This window comes from Propithecus coquereli, unplaced genomic scaffold, assembly GCF_000956105.1.
Source record: "Propithecus coquereli isolate 6110/MARCELLA unplaced genomic scaffold, Pcoq_1.0 Scaffold142, whole genome shotgun sequence".
Lineage (NCBI taxonomy): Eukaryota > Metazoa > Chordata > Mammalia > Primates > Indriidae > Propithecus > Propithecus coquereli.
In genome coordinates, this window is record NW_012138525.1 from 7,463,269 (window position 1) to 7,484,574 (window position 21,306).

Below are 21,306 nucleotides of genomic sequence, written 5' to 3' on the forward strand. Positions count from 1 at the left end.
ACATGCAGGCCTACTGATGTCAGATCTCCCAAAATTGTCAAGAGATGCCAAACGATTTCAATTTTTTTTTCTTTTCTTTTTTTTTAGAGACAGGGTATCACTCTGTCATCCAGGCTGGAGTACAGTGGTGTGATCATACCTCACTACAGCCTTGATCTCCTAGGTTCAAGTGATCCTCCCACCTCAGCCTGCCAAGTAGCTGGAACTACAGATGTGGGTACCATGTCCTGCTAATTTTAAAATTTTTTGTGGAGATGGGGTCTCGCTATGTTGCCCAGGCCCATCCCTCTCCCTCAGCCTCTCAAAGTGCTGGGATTATAGGCATGAGCCACCACGCCTAGCCCTCGATTTTTATATGTAGACTCCTGCACACTAGGTGGGGAAACAATTCAAGATTAAAACAACGTGGCAATGTTACATGGATCTAACAGAACATGGATGTGGGTCACCAGTTTTCAACTTCTGCTCTTGTATATAGTATACAGTAATCACTTGTTATTAGTTCATTCATTCATTCATTCATTCTTCCAAATACTTATAGAGCACCTACTCTGTGCTAAGCACCATGGGAGTGACTGGGGTTACAGTGATAAGCAAAATAACCATGTTCCCTTGTGTGGGGCAGACAGATAAGAAACAATCACATGTGTCAGGGGTATGAAGGGGGATAGAAAAGTTCATACCATGGACACATAGAGTCAGGTAGTGCTTAAACGAGTCTTAGGGGTATCAGGGAAAGTGGCCCGACAGAAGTGACATTTAATCTGGGATCAGAAAGGAGAAGAGTAGCCAGATAATAAGGCGAGGGAAGAGGCTTCCAAGGAGAGGGAACATTACGTGCAGAGGCTTGGAGGCCAGAGAGTTTAAGATGTGCTCAAGGAACTGAAGGATATTCAGTGCAGCAAATGTGGGTTAGAGAGAGCCAAGAAATAAGGTTGGGAAAGGCTTGAAATGGGGGAGTGACATGGTCAGATTTGTATTTTAGACAATATTCTCTGGATAGGTATGGAAAATGCACTGCATAGTGGATAAACTTGGAAATAGGGAGACCAGGGACGATGCTATTTTAACAGTCTAGTTGAGAGATAACAGCGGCTTGTTTTACAGTAGTAGTAGTCGAAATGGACAGACATGGATGAAGATAAGAGATATTTAGGACTTGGTGATTAATTCGATATGTGGGTAGAAGGAGACGTGGGAGTCACTGATGTCTCTGAGAGAATATTTGATAAGTAAATGGCTGGATGGTCAGGGCTCCATATGGGTTCTTTACCCCCAAATAAGGAGGTATTGCTCATATGAATGTGTGCCAGGGGTCTGCTGGGATCTTAGGGACCTGTCAGTGATATTCATTTTTTTACAGGAAAACCCCGCAGTCTAGTCTGAACTGGTGTTCTTAGGAATGCTCTGCTCACAGCTGGCAGCACAAAGCTCTGTTCTCTGGCCGTCCGGCATGTGCTCCACAGCTGCTGGTCTTACCCAGATCGATGGTGTGCACATCTGAGAAGCTTCTGTTTGGATTTGCTCCCCCAACAATGAAGATCTTCCCTCTCTTGGCATCACCAACTGGGGGTAAATATAAGCAGCTATGGCCAACTCGAGCACAGGGGCTGTCTCCAGGGAGAGTCAAGGTATACCTGCCAAAGGGAGGATCTGTTCAGGAGGCCTGAGCAGAGAATAGATGCAGCAGTGTGTCCTTTCCATTCCTCATGAAATATTCATCAGAATGAAAGGTCTTATACATACCTAGACACTTTACATTGTATCCAGCAAAGCAGCACTTCCCTGATTAATAATAGTAACTTCCCACCTTCCCTTTGCATACAGACTTTGGCTTTTCAATTTTGTAACAATTTTCATCTCATAGTAATCTAGTGGGGATGCACTGGGCTAGTAATTGTCCCCATTTGGTAGATAGGGAAACTGACATCCAGAAATGTTCATTGCTATGTCTCGGCACAGGATGGTGGCTACAAACATAGTTTGTGAATTCAGACAGATTCATGTCCCAGCTCAGGTACTTTCTAGATGTATGACCCTTTGGAACTCACTTAGCCTTTCTGAACTTTAGTTTCCTCATTTGTAAAACAAGCACAGCAATAGTTCTCACCCCAAAAGCTGACTGTGAAGACTAAGACAAGGTCTCATAATGGTACAGGGAAAAACTCAATAAATGGTGGCTAGAGCTTCATGAGCAATTGAGTAGGAACCTACAGCCCCAAGGATCTTGCCACCAGCCAATGAACAAATCACAGGAGGGCTTTACCCTGTAAGGAGTGGGGAATGGGTGGTCAGAAGAGGTTTCCCAAAGATGCACCATTTGAACTGAGATCTGAAGTATGAGTAGACATTTCCTCGGCAAAGACAGAGATGGAAGGTGGAGGGAAAGAATAGCCCAAGCAGAGGGACCAGCATGTACAGTACCTGAGTGGGAGAGTGCAGAGAACCTTAAAGGAAGAGAAAGGGAACAAAGGAATGAGCAAGGGGATTAAAGGTTGGAAAGACAGACAGAAACAGATTTTGCATGGCCCAATGCGCCAGTGTAAGGAGTCTGGTTTTTATCTTAAGAACAATAGGGCGGAACAAAAGGGTTTTAAACTAGGGAATGCCATGATCAAGATGTATTCTGGACACAGAGCAAGATGGATACAGGGAAGCTAGATTAGAGGCTCTACTTCAAGGTCCTGCAGACACTGCCACCTCTCTATAGCCTTCTGTGGTCCTCCCTCAGCACTGGTCACACCTTATCACCATCACCTGCTGCTGTGTAGCCCCACCTACACAGAAACTATTTACTTTTGTACCTCCAACACCTACACAGCAGCTGCCCCTGTCAGCCCAGTGTTATTTGTTGAATTAGGGTTGGTTGAACAAGCAGCCAATAAACAGTGAAGCCAGTTTAACCCAAATCTAATTTCCTAAAAATCTTAAAAATGAGTCACAGCTCGGGGGAAGACACAGCTTTGGAACTGAAGATGCCAGATGGTCAGTGCCTTACTCTTCCTGATAAATGGATTTTAATAAAATCAACATCTGTTCTGTGATAATTATTGCTCCCCTATCTTTCCTCTGAAGACCTTCTCAGATGGTTTGAGTCTAATTACCAGAAACTGCAGACAGTTTCATCCCTACCCTTTTTCATAGACGATCAGATGTTAGTAAACTACTTCTAAATGAAATAAAAACTCATGTTTTTCTGTGTCTGAATCCTTCCTTACAGACCATGTTTCTTTCTTGGGCTTGTCTCCAGGCTCCAAGACTGGCAGCTGCTTCATGGTGTCCTATGCATAAGAAAGAAAGGCACTTTTTAGACATTTATGACTGTCTTCTTCCTAAAACACAGGACAAATCAGGTTACCCTCTTCTTTAAAACCTTTTCTGTTGAATGTAGCAATTTCTAGGGCCCAATTAATTTGAATAAAGCATTACCAACCTTTTGATATAATCTTATAATTGGGAGCCAAATATAACACAACTTTTTTTTACTTGTGGTAATCTGTTAAAACATAATAAAACTTTCTTAACACAACTACCGAAGTTTTTTGGCTACAGTTTTCCATCTGTGATTCCCGTGAGGAAGAGGCATATATCAAAATAAAATTTCAGAGGTCATAAGTTGTTTATGTTTATCAAACGATAAAACATTTAAAGAGGCTGAGAAATACTGAACTCCAGGATAAATCTTGGCTTCAGCATGGCATAGAAGGTAAGGCCTTCTGGTCTCAACCTTCTTTCCTGAAACTCACCTCCACAATCTCTTGCAACATTGGGCTGCTTGCTGTTCCTCTAACATGGCAGGGCTTTTCATAACTCTGCAGCCTGCGCTGCTTCCCCTGCTGGAATGTCCCTTTCCCTTCTGGTAAATTTGCAAACTCCTAGTAAACCTCCAAAGCCCAGTCAAGTTCAAAAGTCCCTTCTTCAGTGAAACCTTCCCTGATGTGTTGCTTTCCACTTCCACCCCCTCCCCCCAAGTTACTTCCTTCTCCCTTCGGGCTGTGAAGCTATCTATTAAGCCACCGTCAACGTAGGAATCACTCTGAATGTAATTATCTATTTAAAAATCTTTAGACTAGATTCTAGATTAAATTCCTAGAGGGCTGGTCCTGTCAGATTCTCTCAGAGAATCTACCAATGGACCGGGCATAGAGTAGAGTGAGTGAGGGGTGAGGGGCTGAAGAAGGAAAATGGGTTAATGGAGAGATGAACGGATAAATCCTACCTGCGGCGTAGGCCACCGACCTAAATGCAGAGCTCAGTGGGGTTGGCTCTGCGGGGGCAGGGACCTCCTGTTGCCGCCCCCACTACCCACCCCCCAAGTCTCATCCCCACGTGGCAGTTCTAGGGCACAGGAGACAGGGTCGGGAGAGAATAGGCTGGTTCCTTTCGGTCAGTGTGGCAGGGCCAGAGGCCAAGGAGGTCCTCCCCAGCTCTTTCCACCCAGCCCGAGCCCACTCTCCTCAAAGGAGGATATTGGCCTCCTTTGCCTGGGATCCTGCTAGGACCGAGGTCCTAAGACCCCCCCCAAGTCCCGCACCGCATTACCTTCAGTGGCTTAAGTCAGTCCTGGGCTGTGGCTCCGCCCCGTGGGGGCGGGGCTTGGCCCTCGCCCCTCCCCGCAGGCCCCGGAAGAGAGTCGGGGCCAACCGCTGCCCTGCTCCTTCCGCGGCAGGGCGGGGAGGCGCCTTCAGCTCCCGCGTGTCCGCCCGGCTGTGTTTCTCGGGACCCGAACGGCCCGGCCCTCCCTCCCCTGAGGAGTAAATAAGCCAGGGCTCCTTGGAAACGATTTACAAGCGAAATGCCGGGGGTTGGGCGTCCGTGGGGTGACCTGAATTCCTTCCGCAGCTGATCTAGCCTAAAGAGGCTAACAGTTACATTTTCAGTTACAGCGGTGGTTAGAAATGGTTTCTAAAGGGGAGAGTGTGCTTTCTTACGTCTGCAGTCTGCCTGAGCAGTCTTTAGGCCAGTCCAAGCTTTGGTGCTTTAAGTAGCTCATTCCATAAATGCCTTTTGTCATTAAGGAAGGGGCTATGCTGAGCAAGACAACACCCTGGCCTCCAGGAGCTTACACTCTAGACAGGGATTAAACAAAAAGACAACTAGGTACGATTGTAAAGAGTGCGAGGGATAAAAAATTCATCAATGAGACTATCTGTTCTTGGGGAAGTTACTTTTCTCTGAGTCTGTGTCGTCTGTAACGCGGAGCTACTAAGATTTCTGTCATAGTTGTGGGGAATATATGAGATAATGCATGTAAAGTGCTTAGTACCTAACGGCTGGTGCAGAGCTAGTCCTCTGTCAAGGTTAAGGTTATTCCTGGCTAAAAATGAACAATGTCTCTAGACGTGTTAATCTGCATTATCTCTGATCCAGTTCATCACTCTAGGTTCCCTATGACTTTCCTGAAAATGGGAGAGGTGGCTCACTTATGTCTCTGAGAACCCCACTTACAGTTGTTGTGTCCTAGGAAATAGAGGAAACAGCTGAGGTTGGAAACAAGAGCTCCTAGAGTACAGAGCTATGGTAGCTTAGTGGGAAGAGGTCAGACATACTTGCGTTCAAATCCAGGCTCCAGCACTAACCATCTGCCTCTGACATTTGGCAAGTTCATTACCCACTCTGAACATTAGTTTCCTCATCTATAGAATGGGGATAGTAATACCTATTGTGCAGAAAGAGCCGTTAGAGGATTTGAGAATACAGGTAAAAGGCCACCTTGGTGAAAGGAATCTTTTAGCTACTTAAAACCATAACCAAAATTTATTGACAAAATGGAATTCAAGGTCTGCAGCTCTCCTCATTGCTCAAATATCCTATTTCAAACACGTGGAGTCTTTATGAATTCCCATATTAATGGAAAAATCCCCACTGCCTATCTACCAAAGAGGAGTTCAAGAGTCACTATGCTCTCCTTTATGAAAGAAAATCAAGGCCATGTTGGCTCTGCCATATGTCCATGTGCATCTGGATTGAGATTTCTGCTCAGAGCTGCAGAATGCTTTGATGTTCCCTGTATTTTTGGTTAGGTCTATTTCAAGGTGCCATGCTGGAGTGGCACATCAACAAAAAAATTTGGAAGAGATTTGTGGGCAAAATAGCAACCAGTTGTCATTATGGGACCTATGCTTTTATTTATTTATTTATTTTCACATAGCATTTATATTGTATCACACTTAAATTACTGATTATTTAAGTAATCTAGAGATGATTTAAAGTATACAGGAGGATGTGGGCCTATGTTTTTAGAGTAGAAATCACATTTGAGAATGCTAAAAGAAATGTTTGAGATCTATATTTTAAAATGGAAATCAAGACCCAGTGATTTAACATGACTTACCCATATAAATGGCAGAATCTCTTGCTTTGTACAAAGAGAACTAGGAACACATTCCAGTCATTGAGCTCTGTACATTGTATACCAAACCACCTGATCTGTCGATGTGTCTATCACCTCTCCCAAAAACCTGCCTAGCACTCCAAGGAATGAATGTTTTCCTCCTTTTTCTCTGGTGTGGATGTGAAGAGTGATGTTCACTCAATGAGGTGGGTCTGCAGGAGGGAGCTTCTTGCTGCTAGGCAATGTGGTATTGTGAGGACAGCCACGTACTGGAACGGCACACCACTGACCTATTCACTGACTCACCAGCAAGAGAAGCAAGGAATGCTGGTGACACCTTCCTTTTAAGCACTTTACAGTTTAGAAAGAACATTCATATCCATCTCCCTATTTGTCTTCCTTCCCACTTCTGAGAAAGTATCTTGTGTAGGATTTATTTCCAGTTACTGAGGTTCAGAGATGAAAAGTGAACTGCTAGCTGTCCAAAGAGGATTGTAATGAAAGGAAAGCCAAACAACAATAGCATCTTTTCCCATTTGCAATTTTTTCTCCAGAAAGCTGTGAAAATATTATCCCTTTACTTTTTTCCCCTAAAGTCTTAAGTGTTGCCTCTTCAGAAAAGCCTTTTCTGCCCACCCAACACTCAGAGCTAATACTCACTTTATACTTATTCTGTGCTAGGCATTGTTTTAAGCCATTTTCATCCATACATTTATTGTTTGTCTCCCCTACCAGACTGTAATATCCATTAGGGCAGGGATCATATCTGTCTTATTCACATCATAGGTACTAAATAACTATTTGTTGAATTAATGAAGAAATAAATGCTTGTGGGCATCATTCATTCTGCAACAAACTTTTTTTTTTTTTTTTTTGGAGACAGAGTTTCACTCTTTTGCCTGGGGTAGAGTGAGTGCCGTGGCGTCAGCCTAGCTCACAGCAACCTCAAACTTCTGGGCTCAAGCTATCCTTCTGCCTCAGCCTCCCGAGTAGCTAGGACTACAGGCATGCGCCACCATGCCCGGCTAATTTTTTTCTATATATTTTTAGTTGTCCGATTAATTTCTTTCTAATTTTAGTAGAGACGGGGTCTCACTCTTGCTCAGGCCAGTCTCGAACTCCTGAGCTCAAACAATCTGCCCACCTCGGCCTCCCAGAGTGCTAGGACTACAGGCGTGGGCCACCGCGCCCGGCCTGCAACAAACTTTTTAACATTAATTTTACTTTGAAACAATTTCATACGTAATAGAACAGTTACAAGAATAATGCAAAGAACTTCACCTGGATAACTCACTAAAGTTTAGCCAATTGTCCTTAAAATACACTTTAGAGTGAGAGGATTCAGTCCAGGGTCTCTTGAGCAACAATTATTTATTGAGCATCTGCTACTGTTGGATTATATAAGTTTCTTAACTGGTCTCTCAGCTGCAACCGTTGCCCATCTACAGTTCCATACAGTAGCCACAATGATCCTCTTAAAACTAGTTAGATAATTTTAATCCTCTGCTCAAAACCCTCTTAATATATGTCCATTTTATTAAAAGTTAAAAAATCAACATTCTCCTTTTCTCTCTGATCTTCTCTCCTACTTGCTCCAACCACACTAGTCTTCCTGCTGTTTTCCAAGTACTGTTTTTTTTTGTTTGTTTGTTTTTTTGAGAGAGTCTTACTTTGTTGCCCGGGCTAGAGTGCTGTGGCATCAGCCTAGCTCACAGCATCCTCAAACTCCTGGGCTCAAGCAATCCTTCTGCCTCAGCCTCTCGAGTAGCTGGGACTACAGGCATGTGCCACCATGCCCGGCTAATTTTTTCTATATATTTTTAGTTGTCCAGCAAATTTCTTTCTATTTTTAGTAGAGACGGGGTCTCGCTCTTGCTCAGGTTGGTCTTGAACTCCTGGGCTCAAACGATCCACCCGCCTCGGCCTCCCAGAGCGCTAGGATTACAGGCATGAGCCACCGCACCCGGCCTCCAAGTACTCTTGATAGGCTTCCATCTTAGGGCCTCTGCTCCAGCTCTTCCCTATAATTTCCTCCAGGTATCTGCATGGCTAACTTCTCCGCTTCTGTTGGTTTTTAAAAATGCATCACTCCTTCTCCCTTATCCTGCTATGTTTTTTTCCCCTACCACTTATCACTTTCTAATATGCTATAAAGTCATGTATTATATTTATCGTTTTTAGGTTCTGTCTTCCTCTTCTAGAATGTAAGCTACGGATTGAGGATAGACATGTTCGTCTATTTTGTTCACTATCCCAAGCACCTAAACTGTACCTGGCACATAGTTGGTGCTCAATAAATAGCTGTTGAGTGAACGAATGTTGAAGGTATACCAAATGCCAGGTCCTATTCTTGCCGCTGGGGATGCAACAAAAAACTCCCTGCCCTCCTGGGACTCAAAATTGGAAGTATGCTTAAGCTAGCACACCTATTTTCCATATTGGCTCCGCCACTTTTTCCCTGCGATATTTGGGGCAAGTTACTTAACGTCTACCAAGTCTCGCTTTCCTATCAGTCGTAATGAAGATTAAACGGAAAAAAATATCATTTGTATACTATTTAGCATAAAAATCGCTTCAGTATTTATTTCCCTTCCTTCCATGCCAGAAGACTGGGAGCCTGACATCTCTGGCACAGGTTTTCACAAGGCCTTGGAAAGGTGCAAACAGGTTACTATATTCAAGCTTACCCACTTTTTCACTGAAGAAGTTCTGATGAGACAGTTCTTAAAAGGGTAGCAATAAGAAACCAGGGAATGGCTAGGGTCACCTACTTCGCCGTTTTGCCTCGGAAAAGCCTCGCTGGGTCCCCAAAGGTGAAAGTCAGGAGGAAGAGAAGGAGAGGAAAAGTGGGGGAACTGTTCACAACTGAACACTACAAATTCCAGCACTCTCTGCGGCAGGCAACTACGGGTCCCAGCAGGTTTCGCTGGCTGGACCGAAGGGGCCTCTTGGGGCCTGCCGCTTGAGTTCAGCGAGAGAGGGCGCAGGTCGCCCGAAGACAGCGGGAGAATCAGGTCAAGTTTTAACGGCGCTGCGCAGACGCCACTCACGGGCCGGACGTGACGTAGGAAGAGTTCCGGCTTCGGCCTCCGCCGCTGCCGCCGCTACTACAGCCGCCGCCGCCGCCGCCGCCGCAGCTGCTGCCGCGGCTTGTAATTCCTAAAATGGCGCCGCTAGACCTGGACAAGTATGTGGAGATAGCGCGGCTGTGCAAGTACCTTCCGGAGAACGACCTTAAGGTGAGCCCCGCGGGGCGGGTGCCCTGCTTGCGGGGCTCGCCCCTTCCGGCTGTGGGGCGCCTGGCGGCCCGCCCTTCCTCTCTCCGCTGGTCCCCTGCCGGGTATCCCGTCCTGTTTCAGTGAAGGGCCCAGCGCGATGCCAGGGGATTGGGTCCGACTTGGCGTCACGCGGAGAGCTGGGGGTGTCCGAGTATCCCGAGTGCTGACCTGGTTCCCTCCGTGGGGATCCCGAGGGATGTCGCGGCTTCTGTCCCAGGGTCGCCCCTCCTAGCTTTCGGGCTGCCCCAGGACTCGGAGCTCTCACAGCTTTGCCTAGAAGGCTCCTCTCGCCCAGCCCCACCCCCGGGTCTCCCGGAGTCGAGCTGAGCCCCAGCGGGCAGTGCTCTCGGGATGGGGTCATCCCACCAGAGGTGACAGGAGCGCGGGTGGCCGGCGTCTGACAGGAGATTCCGCCGGCTCCCTGACCGCGGCCCAGTGTGTTGAGGTCCCTGAGGAATGGAAAGGCGGTGGGCCAGAGCGGTTTGATAGTGATGTGAGAGAACGTCCAGTTGTCTATCTTTACCACTCCTCCAGATTGCTTTTTAGGAGGGTTGGTTTTCTTCCAATTCAGATGAGTATGTTGTTGAGCTAATATAAGTGGACAAAATAGTCGGTTCTCAATAAATACAAATACTTTCCTGCCCTTTAAGTTGTTCCGCCATAACCCCTTCTTAACTCAAGATTTAATTTTCTTAGTTTTCTAGAGGAGCTGAGTTGTTCCTTGTTACCGCTGAGTCCAAGTAAGAGTAAATGTATGTATGGGTAGAAGGCGTGTAAGTCTTTGCTATACTGATGTTTTGAAAGGTGTTTCTATGCGTTTGCTGAAACTAGTGCTTAGGTTTCTAGCAGTGTTTATCAACTAGTGTTAGGGTCAATTTTATTTGTTCAGTTAACTTTGATTTGCTATGTGGTAAAGTGGGTAAACTTGACATTTGAGTTCTTTTTAAGTTGTGGATTTAAAACAATTTATCGTTGTCAGTGAAGCCTTTCTTTTAAGGAAGATAATAACGTGGGGATTTTTTTTGTTTTTTGTTTTTATTTGTTTGGGTTTTTTTTTTTGGCTATCTCCTCTGGTACAGAAAGTTGAATATTTAACATCAGTCGACAAGTATGCAAAATGTGTAAGGCTGCTGAGAATTTAATTGAATTGTACTTGTTAATTTTATGTGCCATGTCATGGGGGAGTCATTCTTGTGCACTTCCCCATTTTTAATAGGATAATTTAATAAAATAAGTACAAAGCCTTTATTAGTAGTAATGTAGCGTTCATGCTCATCTGAGTCTGTCAACATTAGTTTTGTGGCTTCTTTCTGCTATGCACTTTTTTTAGGAAACGAGAATACAACTAACAGTGGGACCCAATTCATGGAAAACTAACCAGACCTTTTTTAGTAGCATTGTTAATCTCATATGTGAGGTGGCATATTGTACGTCAATGAATTGGTGTGGAATTTTGTTTTTATTTATCATGTGAAAAGCTGTTTTAAGCTATGTGTTTACAATTAATAAAATGTTACTTCTTATGAAAATGTATCTTGATATTTACTTGAAATTGGATGCTGGGATGATTTGAAAGATAGTTGGATTTCTTTAGATCTCTTAGTTGGTAAACATTAGATTTCCTTCCTACTTTAAGGAAATGTAGTTATTAAATGATTTTATTTCCTGTAGAAACACAGTTGGATTGTACTTGGCTTGTGTCTGTTTCTTTCTTTTTTTTTCTTCGGAAACTTTGTTTTCCATGCTGGAGTGCAGTGGCATTGTTGTAGCTCACTGCAACCTCAAACTCCTGCACTCCAGCAATCCTCCTGCCTCAGCCTCCCAAGTAGTTGGGACTGCAGGTGTGCACCACTTTACCTGGCTAATTTGTCTATTTTTTGTAGAGACGAGGTCTTGCTCTGTTGCCCAGGCTGGTTTCAAACTTCTGGCCTCAAGATATCCTCCTGCCTTGGCCTCCCAAAGTGCTAGGATTGTAGGCATGAGCCACCTTGCCCCATCCCTGTTTCTTAATAAACTTAATAAAAATCTTTTGGGCAACTACTGAGAAAAAAGGAATTCTGAATTTTTCTCTATAAGAAGAGGCTTTTTTTCTGTCTTGGAAATATTTTTATCAGATTAATTTGCTTGTATTGCTCATCTCTGGTGTATTTAAAGAAATTTAATTTTGTTTCTGTTTCTTGGCATGAAGTGCAACCTAAAATTAGGCAGGCCAAGAAAGTATGCCAGTAGCACCTTTTCTGAGGCTTTAAAGCCAAAATAAAAGATTCTGTCAGAGGAAAAAAAGAAATCACTGGGGCCACTTAATGTTCATAATGGAAAAGATTTGTTTTGGTAGAAAAGAAGACAGAAATGTACCTGTTTCAAATTGATTAGAAGTTAGAGGTGCTAGATCATATAGTAAATGCATAGGATGTTCTAGATCTAATTACAGTTTGTCTATAGCTGAGTTGGAAATGGTCAAATCACTAGTACTGGATCGGATCTGTTTTGGAGCAATAAGTACTATTGAAATGTTTTGAAGGAGTAAGAATGAACTATGTGAAAGTTAGTGGACCATAGTGTGACTTTCTTATAAAGATCTCTCATGTGATTCTTATCTACAAGAAAGATTTCAGAGAGGATCATAAAAGGTCCAGATTCCATACCTGGCTAAGTGAAAGAATGAATGATAAAAGGCAGGTTTATTGAATACTTAAACTTCAGAATTTGCAAGGGCGGGGTGAGGTGGGGTTGGGGGATATGGAGATTATCCAATCTCTTGGACAGTTCTTAAAGGTGACATGTACCGGAGGCTAGGAAGAGCAAGGGGATAAACTGGGGATGGTTAATGGGTGCAAATAGATGAACAATATTAGATAGCACAAAAAAGTGACTATAATCAACAATAAGTTAGGGTATACTTTAAAATAACTAAAAGTATGGAATTAGAATGTTCCTAACACAAACAAATGATAAATGCCTGAGGTGATGGATACTCCAATTACCCTGATTTGATTAATGCACATTGTATGCCTGCATCAAAACATCACATGTATCCTATAAAGATATACAACTATTATAAGCCCATAATAATTAAAATAAAAAACTTTTAAAAACGAAATTACACACTGAGCTGGTTTTCAGGGTTTTTTTTTGTTTTGATTTCTTTTTTTTGAGACAGAGTCTTGCTCTGTTGCCCAGGCTAGAGTGCTGTGGCATCAGCCTACGTCACAGCAACCGCAAACTCCCAGGCTCAAGCGATCTTCCTGTCTCAGCCTCCCAACTTGCTGGGACTACAGGCACGTGCCACCATGCCCAGCTAATTTTTTCTATTTTTAGTAGAGATGGGGTCTCACTCTTGCTCAGGCTAGTCTAGAGCTCTTGAAGTCAAGTGATCCTCCTGCCTTGGCCTCTCAGAGTGCTAGGATTACAGGTGTGAGGCACCGTGCTCGGCCTGGTTTTCAGTTTTTTTTAACTGAGGAGCTAAATATAGTTAATATAGAAGGAGTTGGGAAAAGACTAGTGTCTACCTCAAAGATGCAACACAGAGAATTGTGTAATTCCATAGTAACCACTTTTATGGATTGATAGTTAATGTGATCTTTTGGGAACTCAATTTTATGTTTTGTCTGAGGCCATCTGGGAGTTTTTCATATAAGGCTGCCTGCTCTGCAATGTTGTACTTTTTTTTTTCTTTTTGAGATAGGGTCTTGCTCTGTTGCTTGGGCTATAGTGCAGTGGCATCATCATGGCTTACTGCAACCTCAAATACTTGGGCTCAAGTGATCCTCCTACCTCACCCTTCTGAGTAGCTGGGACTGCAGGCATGTACCACCATGACCAGCTAATTTTTCCATTTTTTGTAAAGACAGTGTCTCACTATGTTGCTCAGGCTGGGCTCAAACTCCTGACCTCAAGGGATCCTCCTGTCTTAGCCTCCCAGAGTGCTGGGATTACTGTGAAGTTATGCTTTTGTCTTAAATGCCTTCACAAATCTTCAAAGAATTCTTTTTTTTCTTCCTGAAATACGGTAAACAGCCTTTCTGACCTCCTCCTCCAGTTTCTATCTGATTTTATAGACTCTTACATATACAGTAGTCTTTGTCCTTCCAGAATGGAAGCTTGTTAGTTTTTTCACTCATCATATTACCTGTCTTATTGATCATTCTGTTTACCTGACTTGTTTGGTCTTTCACTGAATCTTTCTTTAGGTACAGTGAGCACAACCAAACACAACAGTTAAGGACACACCATGGCTTTCTATAGGGCTATAAGAGTGTTTTCTTTTTTTTTTTTTTTCTTTGAGACAGAGTCAGCCCTGTTGCCAGGGCTAGAGTGCTGTGGCGTCAGCCTAGCTCACAGCAACCTCAAACTCCTGGGCTTAAGCGATTCTCTGGCCTCAGCCTCCTGAGTAGCTGGGATTATGGGCACGTGCCACCACGCCCAGCTAATTTTTTCTATTTTTAGTAGAAATGGGGTCTCTTGCTCAGGTTGGTTTCAAGCTCCTGAGCTCAAGTGATCTTCCCACCTCGGCCTCCCAGAGTGCTAGGATTACAGGTGTGAGCCACCGTGCCTGGCCTATGAGAGTGTTTTCTGTGTTTTCAAGACCCTTTCTAATAATGTGTGGTATTTTGTTTGTTCATTTGGCCACAGACTCACATTCTCCTTTGTCTTCTGAAAATAGTCTTACAACAGTGCTGTCTAGTAGGAATAAAATGCTCACAAATGTGAGCCTCAGATTTTCTAGTAGCCACATTGTTTAAAGATATAAAAACAGATGAAATTAAGTTTTTTTAAGAGAAGGTCTTGCTCTCACAGGCTGGAGTACAGTGGCATCATCATAGTTCACTGCAGCCATGAACTCCTAGGTTCAAGCAATTCTCCTACCTCAGCCTCCCAATTAGCTGGGATTACAGGCGTGCGCCACCATGCCCAGCTTAATTTTAGTAATAGTTTATTTAACCAAATTTTAACATGTGGTCGATACAGAATTATTAATGTAATATTTTTGGTGCTAAGTCTATGAAATGTGTATATTTTACATTTGTACCACATTCCAATTTGGACCAGCCACATTTCAGGTGCTTGGTAGCCATATGTGGCTTATAGGTATTATATGGGACAATATAAGTTTCTAATGACTCCCCTAGTCCTAGAATTTTAGAGCCGAAAGAGAATCAGAGTTCATCTAGTTCTGTACTCTTCTCACTTTATCAAGGGGGAATCTGAGCTTTGTAGAGTCTGTGATCTGCCTGAGGATGTACAGCTGATCAATGACAAGCAGAATTTGGTTGGAAAGCCCCCCTGTGCAGAGCTCTTTCTGATACAGTTTCTGACTTTTTAGAATGGCTTTTCTAGGTATACCTTCCACTATATCACTTTTCTTTTTATTGTACTTTCTTTTTTATTTAAGTCTCTTGCCCCTCCCCCTCCCTCACTCCCCTTATTGTACTTTCTGTACTCGGCACACTGGACTGCCCTCTTCTGACAACATGCCCTGTACTTTTCTGCTTTGCTTCTTCTCAGTCTGTTTCTTTTACTCACTTATTTAGTACTTATATAGTACCAATATTAAATGACTCTTTTTTTTTTTTTTTTTTAAGAGTTGAGGTCTCTTGCTCTGTTGCCCAGGGTAGACTGCAGTCTATAGCTCATGGTAACCTTGAACTCCTGGGTTTAATTGATCCTCCTGCTGGAGCCTTTCAAGTAGCTAGGACTACAGGTGGTCGCCTCCATGCCCAGCTAATTTTTCTTATTTTCGTAGGGATGGATTCTTGCTATATTGCCAAGGCTAAATCCTTTAATACTCTTAATAACACCATGAGTTGGGTACTAATATTTTGCCCCATTTTACAGGTAATTGAAGTACAGATAGATTTAGTAACTTCCCAAAGGCATACAGGTAGTAAGTAAGTGAAGAAGCTGGGTAGGATTCAAACCTAGGCAGTCTGGCTTTAGGGTTCATGTTTATGACTACCATTTATAGGCCAGGTACTGTGTCTCACACCTGTAATTCCAGTGTTTTTGAGAGGCTGAGGAGGGAGGATCACTTGAGGCCAGGAGTTCAAGACCAGCCTGGGCAACATAGCGAGACCCCCATCTCTGAAAAGTAATGTAAATGATTACCTTGATGTGGTGGTGCATACATGTAGTCCTAGCTACTCGGGAGGCTGAAGCAGGAGGATCTCTTGAGCCCAGGAGTTTGAGGCTGCGTTGCAGTGAGCTGTGATCATGCCACTGCACTGCAGTCTTTCCAGTCTGGGCAACAGAGTGAGACCTGGTCTCAAAGAAAAAAAACAAACCCAGCTGCCATTTAGGTTTCTTCTTCTGTTTTTTTTTTTTTTTTTTTTGAGACAGAGTCTCACTCTGTTGCCCGGGCTAGAGTGAGTGCTGTAGCGTCAGCCTAGCTCACAGCAACCTCAAACTCCTGGGCTCAAGCAATCCTACTGCCTCAGCCTCCCAGGTAGCTGGGACTACAGGCATGTGCCGCCATGCCCAGCTAATTTTTTCTATATATATTTTTTTAGTTGTCCAGATCATTTCTTTCCATTTTTTATTTTAGTAGAGATGGGGTCTCGCTCTTGCTCAGGCTGGTCTCAAACTCCTGACCTTGAGCGATCCACCCCCCTCGGCCTCCCAGAGTGCTAGGATTACAGGCGTGAGCCCCCGCGCCCGGCCATTTATGTTTCTTCTATAGAATACCTTCTATACCCTCTATTACCTGCCTTTTGAGCTCTAACTCAGATGTCACTTCCTCTGTGCAGAGTGCCTGGATTGCATAGTCAGAATTGATTAGCAATGATTGGAATTTACATTGCTACTTATAGTTTTCAGAGCACCTTCATGTCCTTTCCATCATTTGTACAATCCTTGTCATAGGCTGAACAGATGTCAAAACCAGGACTTGGCGAAGTGTAAGTGATTTTTACCACGGTGACTCAGCAGAATACATACCTGAATTTTTTTTGTGTTTTTTTTTTGAAAAAGAGTCTCACTCTGTCGCCCCAGCTAGGGTGCAGTAGCTCACTGCAACCTCAAACTCCTGGACTCTAGCAATCCTCCTTACTCAACCTCCTAAGTAGCTGAGACTACAGGTATGCAACACCACATGCTGCTAATTTTTCTATTTTTTTGTAGAGACAGGGTCTCGCTCTTGCTGAGAGTGGTCTCAAACTCCTGACCTCAAGTGGTCCTCCCGCCTCAGCCTCCCAGAGTGCTAGGATTACATGCGTGAGCCACCATGCCCAGCCTCATATCTGAATTTATTTGCTGTTTTCAAATTTCCATTCTTTTCTTTCTACACTGACATTGCTTTGCCCCATAGAACTTTATTGCTCCATTTTACTACTTACAGTGTTCTGTTTTGTGTGATAGCAAATTTGTCTGTCTCCATCATTAGACTCCAAGCTTCTTGAGGGCCAGGTTCATTCCTTGTTTATTTTTTTATTTTCCACAATTTTAGAACACTGCCTTTATATGTGATAGACAATCAGTAAAGGTTGGTTGAATCAAACTGTATGTTGTTTTACAACAAATATTTCTTTAAATGGCTCCTTGTGTCAAGTACTATTCCCTGTGGGTGCCAGGGGTAGAATTAGATACTCCTCTCTGCCTTTGAGGTACTCTCAATATAGTAAGGGAGATAAAGAGGTAAACAAGTGCTATAGTAGAGCACTTCCCAGGGTGTTGGCAAACATAGAAGCAGCAGCATCTAATGCTGGAGCCAGAGATGATTTCACAAAGGGGGAACAGTTGGGAGGATGAGCAGGGTTCAGGCAGACAAAATGGGAAGGAAAGAACATGCAAGCAGAATAGATACCATGTGTATACTGTAATCTGAAAGAACATGGCTGTTTCAGGGAACTTGAAGTGGTATGGTGTGGCTGGAGGTATTGCTAGGAAGACAGGAAGAGCTAAATTATAGAAGCCTAGGCTGATAAACTTGTATTTTTATCTTTCAGGTGGTACACAAACACTTTGAAATGTTTATATTTTAAAGGAAAATCAAATCATACTGTGACTCTGTAATATTGGTTTAAAATGTAGCTAATAATGGGAGGGGCGAGGGCTATGGCAGGGTAGCTCATGCCTGTAATCCCAGGCCAAGGTGGGAAGATCAAGAATCATTTGAGCCAGGATTTTGAGACCAACCTGGGTAAGATAGCTAGACCTGATCTCTACTTAAAAAAATAATAATAAAAATAAATAAAATGTAGCTAATGCTAAAGAAAAGTAGATTCAAATGAAACTGTTATAGGGATACACTGTTGTATGTGGTAGGAATATGACAAAATCATGACATGGAGTTTGGGAAACACTGTCATAGAGGAGTGTTCTTGAGGAATTTTGAAGGACAGTGACAGTAGGTTTTAGAAATATTATTCTGGCAGCATTGTGGACCATGGATTGGAATGGGACAAAAATGTCCTAGAAGGAGTAGGCCAGGAGACACATTGTGAGACTCTGGGTAAGGCAGTGACAAGTGATTGTGGTGTTAGAAAGGAAACGAAGAAGGTATAATAGCAGATTAGGTTTAGGTTATGAGGAAGACAGTAGTTCAGCTTAATCTCTTAGTTTCTGGCAAGGATTACTTGATAAATACTAAAACTAGGTTATGGAATGTGGGGAGTTTGGCTTGGGCCACATTGAGTTTGAGATGCTTCCAAGTTAAGGCATTGAGATAGAGATGTCTGGAAGACTGTTTGATACTCAGGTCAGTTAGGCAACAAGTATTTATTGATTGCTGAATATGCTCCAAACATTGTTCTAATAATATTAAAGGAGAAAGATCTAGACCAGTGGTTTTGAACTGGTGACAGTTTTGCCCCCCAGGGGATAATTTGGCAATGTCTGGAAACATTTTTGGTTGTCTCAGCTGGGGAGGAGGTTGCTGTGGATATCTAGTAGGTGTAGAAGCTAGAGATGCTGCTAGACATCCTATAATGCTGTGGTCCCCAATCCCTGGACCGTGCACTGGTAGCGATCTGTGGCCCGTTAGGAACCAGGCCACACAGCAGGATGTGAGAGGTGGGTGAGTGAGTGAAGCTTCATCTGTATTTATAGCTGCTCCCCATTGGTCCCCCGCCAACCCTGGTCCATGGAAAATTGTCTTTCACGATACCAGTTCCTTGTGCCAAAAACGTTGGGGACTGCTGCTATAATGCACAGGACAGCAGCACCCTACAACAAAGAATTACTTCCATTCTCAACTAATTCAGATTAAGATGCTAAAGTATCGTTAAGCTAGACTCATCTTCTGGTCTAGCCTGAAGATACAGATGTTATTTTCTAGATTGCAAGGGTGCGAATATCATTGTCATCTTGGTTTCTACTCCTCATTCCCAGTGATTTGTATTATAGCAGAGACTTTTATAAAGACTGTAAAATATAACTTTTCATGGATTTTTATTTCTTAAGCTAAAGGTATTTTATAAATACCAGTATATAAATGTAAATAAAGGAAATATAAGTATGTGTTAGATGTAAAGATGAGCTAAACAAAGAATTAGAAAAAATTAAAACCCAGTATATTTGAGGAGCAAGAGGGAACAGGGAGACAGCAGAGAATAGAATGGAACTGTGAACAAGTATCTTGAGAAAAATGTGGAGAAGAGAAATAGGGATTTCCTAAGAATAGGCATCATGAACCCCTTCTTACTCAGGGATTAGGAATTCATTGGGCATGATGGGGAGAAAGGGGTGTAGTTTGCCCTGAATTTGGGATAAGATTGAGAATCTTGCCTCAATAACTGTTTTGGAACAGTAAGAGAAGGCATGCTTCCTGCAAACCGAGCAGCGGAACAAAACTGTGAAGAATTTGGGAGGAGAGATGGCTGTGTCTTGCCCATGGTGAGGCTGGGCTCTTTGAGGCCACTATGTGTGTATTTGGCTGACCTATATAGGGTTTACATTGAAATTTCATAGACTTTTCTTATTTTTGTGTGTGCTTGATAGGGCTACTGCTGAACTGAAGAGATGAGAGGCCAATGGCTTTGGCTTAGAGACATAGCTCTCTAAATCCTCAGTTGGGATCTGCAGAAAGTAGCACTCACAGGAGGCAGCTATAATTTTACTCTTGTTAGTGTGCCTGGCCACTGGTTGAAGGATGCTGCCTAAATAGTTTACATGTGTTCTCCAGACAATCAGCTTTTGAGATGGACAGGGTTTCACAGTGATGTTCTTTAGTTTATGGTTGACTGTTATTTTCAGGTCAGCACCTGGGATATGGGCACTGGTGACTTGCAGTTCAGGAGGGATTATGAGCTAGGAGAGCCAGTTACATGTGGGTGAAAATTCTGGTACATTGAAATATGGGAACCATGGAGTCTCTCAGGAATCTGTGTTGTAATTAGTTTCAAAATTTTCAATAAATAATTTGATTTGCTCCAAAAAGGATATAGGATGGTTTACAAAGATGCTTTCAGTATAGCAAGATAAATTACAATCTGAATAAGTAAGAAAAATGAGGCCGGGGGCGGTGGCTCACGCCTGTAATCCTAGCACTCTGGGAGGCCGAGGCGGGCGGATTGTTTGAGCTCAGGAGTTCGAAACCAGGCTGAGCAAGAGCGAGACCCCATCTTTACTAAAAATAGAAAGAAATTAATTGGACAACTAAAAATATATAGAAAAAATTAGCCGGGCATGGTGGCACATGCCTGTAGTCCCAGCTACTCGGGAGGCTGAGGCAGAAGGATTGCTTGAGCCCAGGAGTTTGAGGTTGCTGTGAGCTAGGCTGACTCCACGGCACTCTAGCCTGGGCAAAAGAGTGAGACTCTGTCTCAAAAAAAAGAAAAAAAGAAAAAAAATGCAAATAGCATATTGTAAACTTTGGATACTAATGATTATAAGAATAATGAATATATATCATACATCTAATGGGTTATTAATAGAAGTAGGATGCTGTCTACTGTTGATCTTTTGAAATTAACTGGAAGCACAACCATCTATCCACAAGGACTAGATTAAATGGTTGTGGTTAAGGTGGTTATTATTATTTTTTTAATAGGTAATACATATACTTTTTATTATTTTTGTTTTTTTAGAGACAGGATCTTGCTGTGTTGCCCAGGCTGGAGTGCAGTGACAGAATCATAGCTCACCACAGCCTCAAACTTTGAGCTTGAGGAATCCTCCCACTTCCTAACTAGCTAGGACTATAGGTCCATACCACCACACCCAGCTGATTTTTACATTTTTTTTTTTTTAGAGATGGGGTCTTGCTATGTTGCCCAGGCTGGTCTTGAACTCCTGGCCTCAAGGCATCCTCCTACCTCGGCCTCCCAAAGAACTGGGAAGACAGGCATGAGCCACTATGCCTGGCCATTTTTTTTCTTTTTAAAGAAGCGATTAGTGATTGCCTTGGGCTGTGGGGTGCAGGTATGGGGAAATAGTGATTGCCAATGGGTGTATAGAGTTTCTTTTGGGGTCATGAAAATGTTCTAAAATTGATTATGGTGATTGATGGTTGCCAACACTATGAATATAATAAAAACTGTTGCATTTTATACTTCAAAGGGATGAATATTATGGTATGCGAATTATATCTCAAAAAAGTTGTTGAAAAATTATATTCCTGGTCCCCACTCTCCAAACCAAACCTAAGCAAATCAAAATCTGTTCATGAAAGAAATAATTGATAAGCTGGACTTCATTAAAATTAAAAATTTTCCTCTGTGAAAGACCTCGACTAGAGGATGAGAGGACAATCCACAGACT

The 21,306-nt window shown here is 43.0% G+C and overlaps 2 protein-coding genes across 5 annotated transcripts in view; one reads left to right on the plus strand and one right to left on the minus strand.

Annotated features, from left to right (window-relative positions):
- The window catches only part of RABEPK (Rab9 effector protein with kelch motifs), a 20,875-nt gene extending 11,461 nt beyond the window's left edge, over nucleotides 1-9,414 (minus strand). Inside the window, exons 1-3 of one of the 3 annotated variants that reach the window (XM_012639733.1) lie at nucleotides 9,385-9,414; nucleotides 3,223-3,281; nucleotides 1,480-1,637 (exon numbers count right to left, since the gene is read on the minus strand). In XM_012639733.1, the coding sequence (XP_012495187.1) occupies nucleotides 1,480-1,637; nucleotides 3,223-3,275 (211 nt within the window). In that variant the 5' untranslated portion in view covers nucleotides 3,276-3,281; nucleotides 9,385-9,414. Of the gene's footprint in view, nucleotides 1-1,479; nucleotides 1,638-3,222; nucleotides 3,282-4,542; nucleotides 4,575-9,105; nucleotides 9,139-9,384 lie in introns of those variants that run through there. The other 2 variants (XM_012639734.1, XM_012639732.1) reach the window with 2 other exon arrangements.
- Nucleotides 9,272-21,306, plus strand: part of PPP6C (protein phosphatase 6, catalytic subunit) — a 39,496-nt gene continuing 27,461 nt past the window's right edge. For both annotated transcript variants that reach the window (XM_012639735.1, XM_012639736.1), the window contains exon 1: nucleotides 9,272-9,573. In XM_012639735.1, coding sequence (XP_012495189.1) covers nucleotides 9,499-9,573 — 75 coding nt within the window. In that variant the 5' untranslated portion in view covers nucleotides 9,272-9,498. The remainder of the gene's footprint in view (nucleotides 9,574-21,306) is intronic.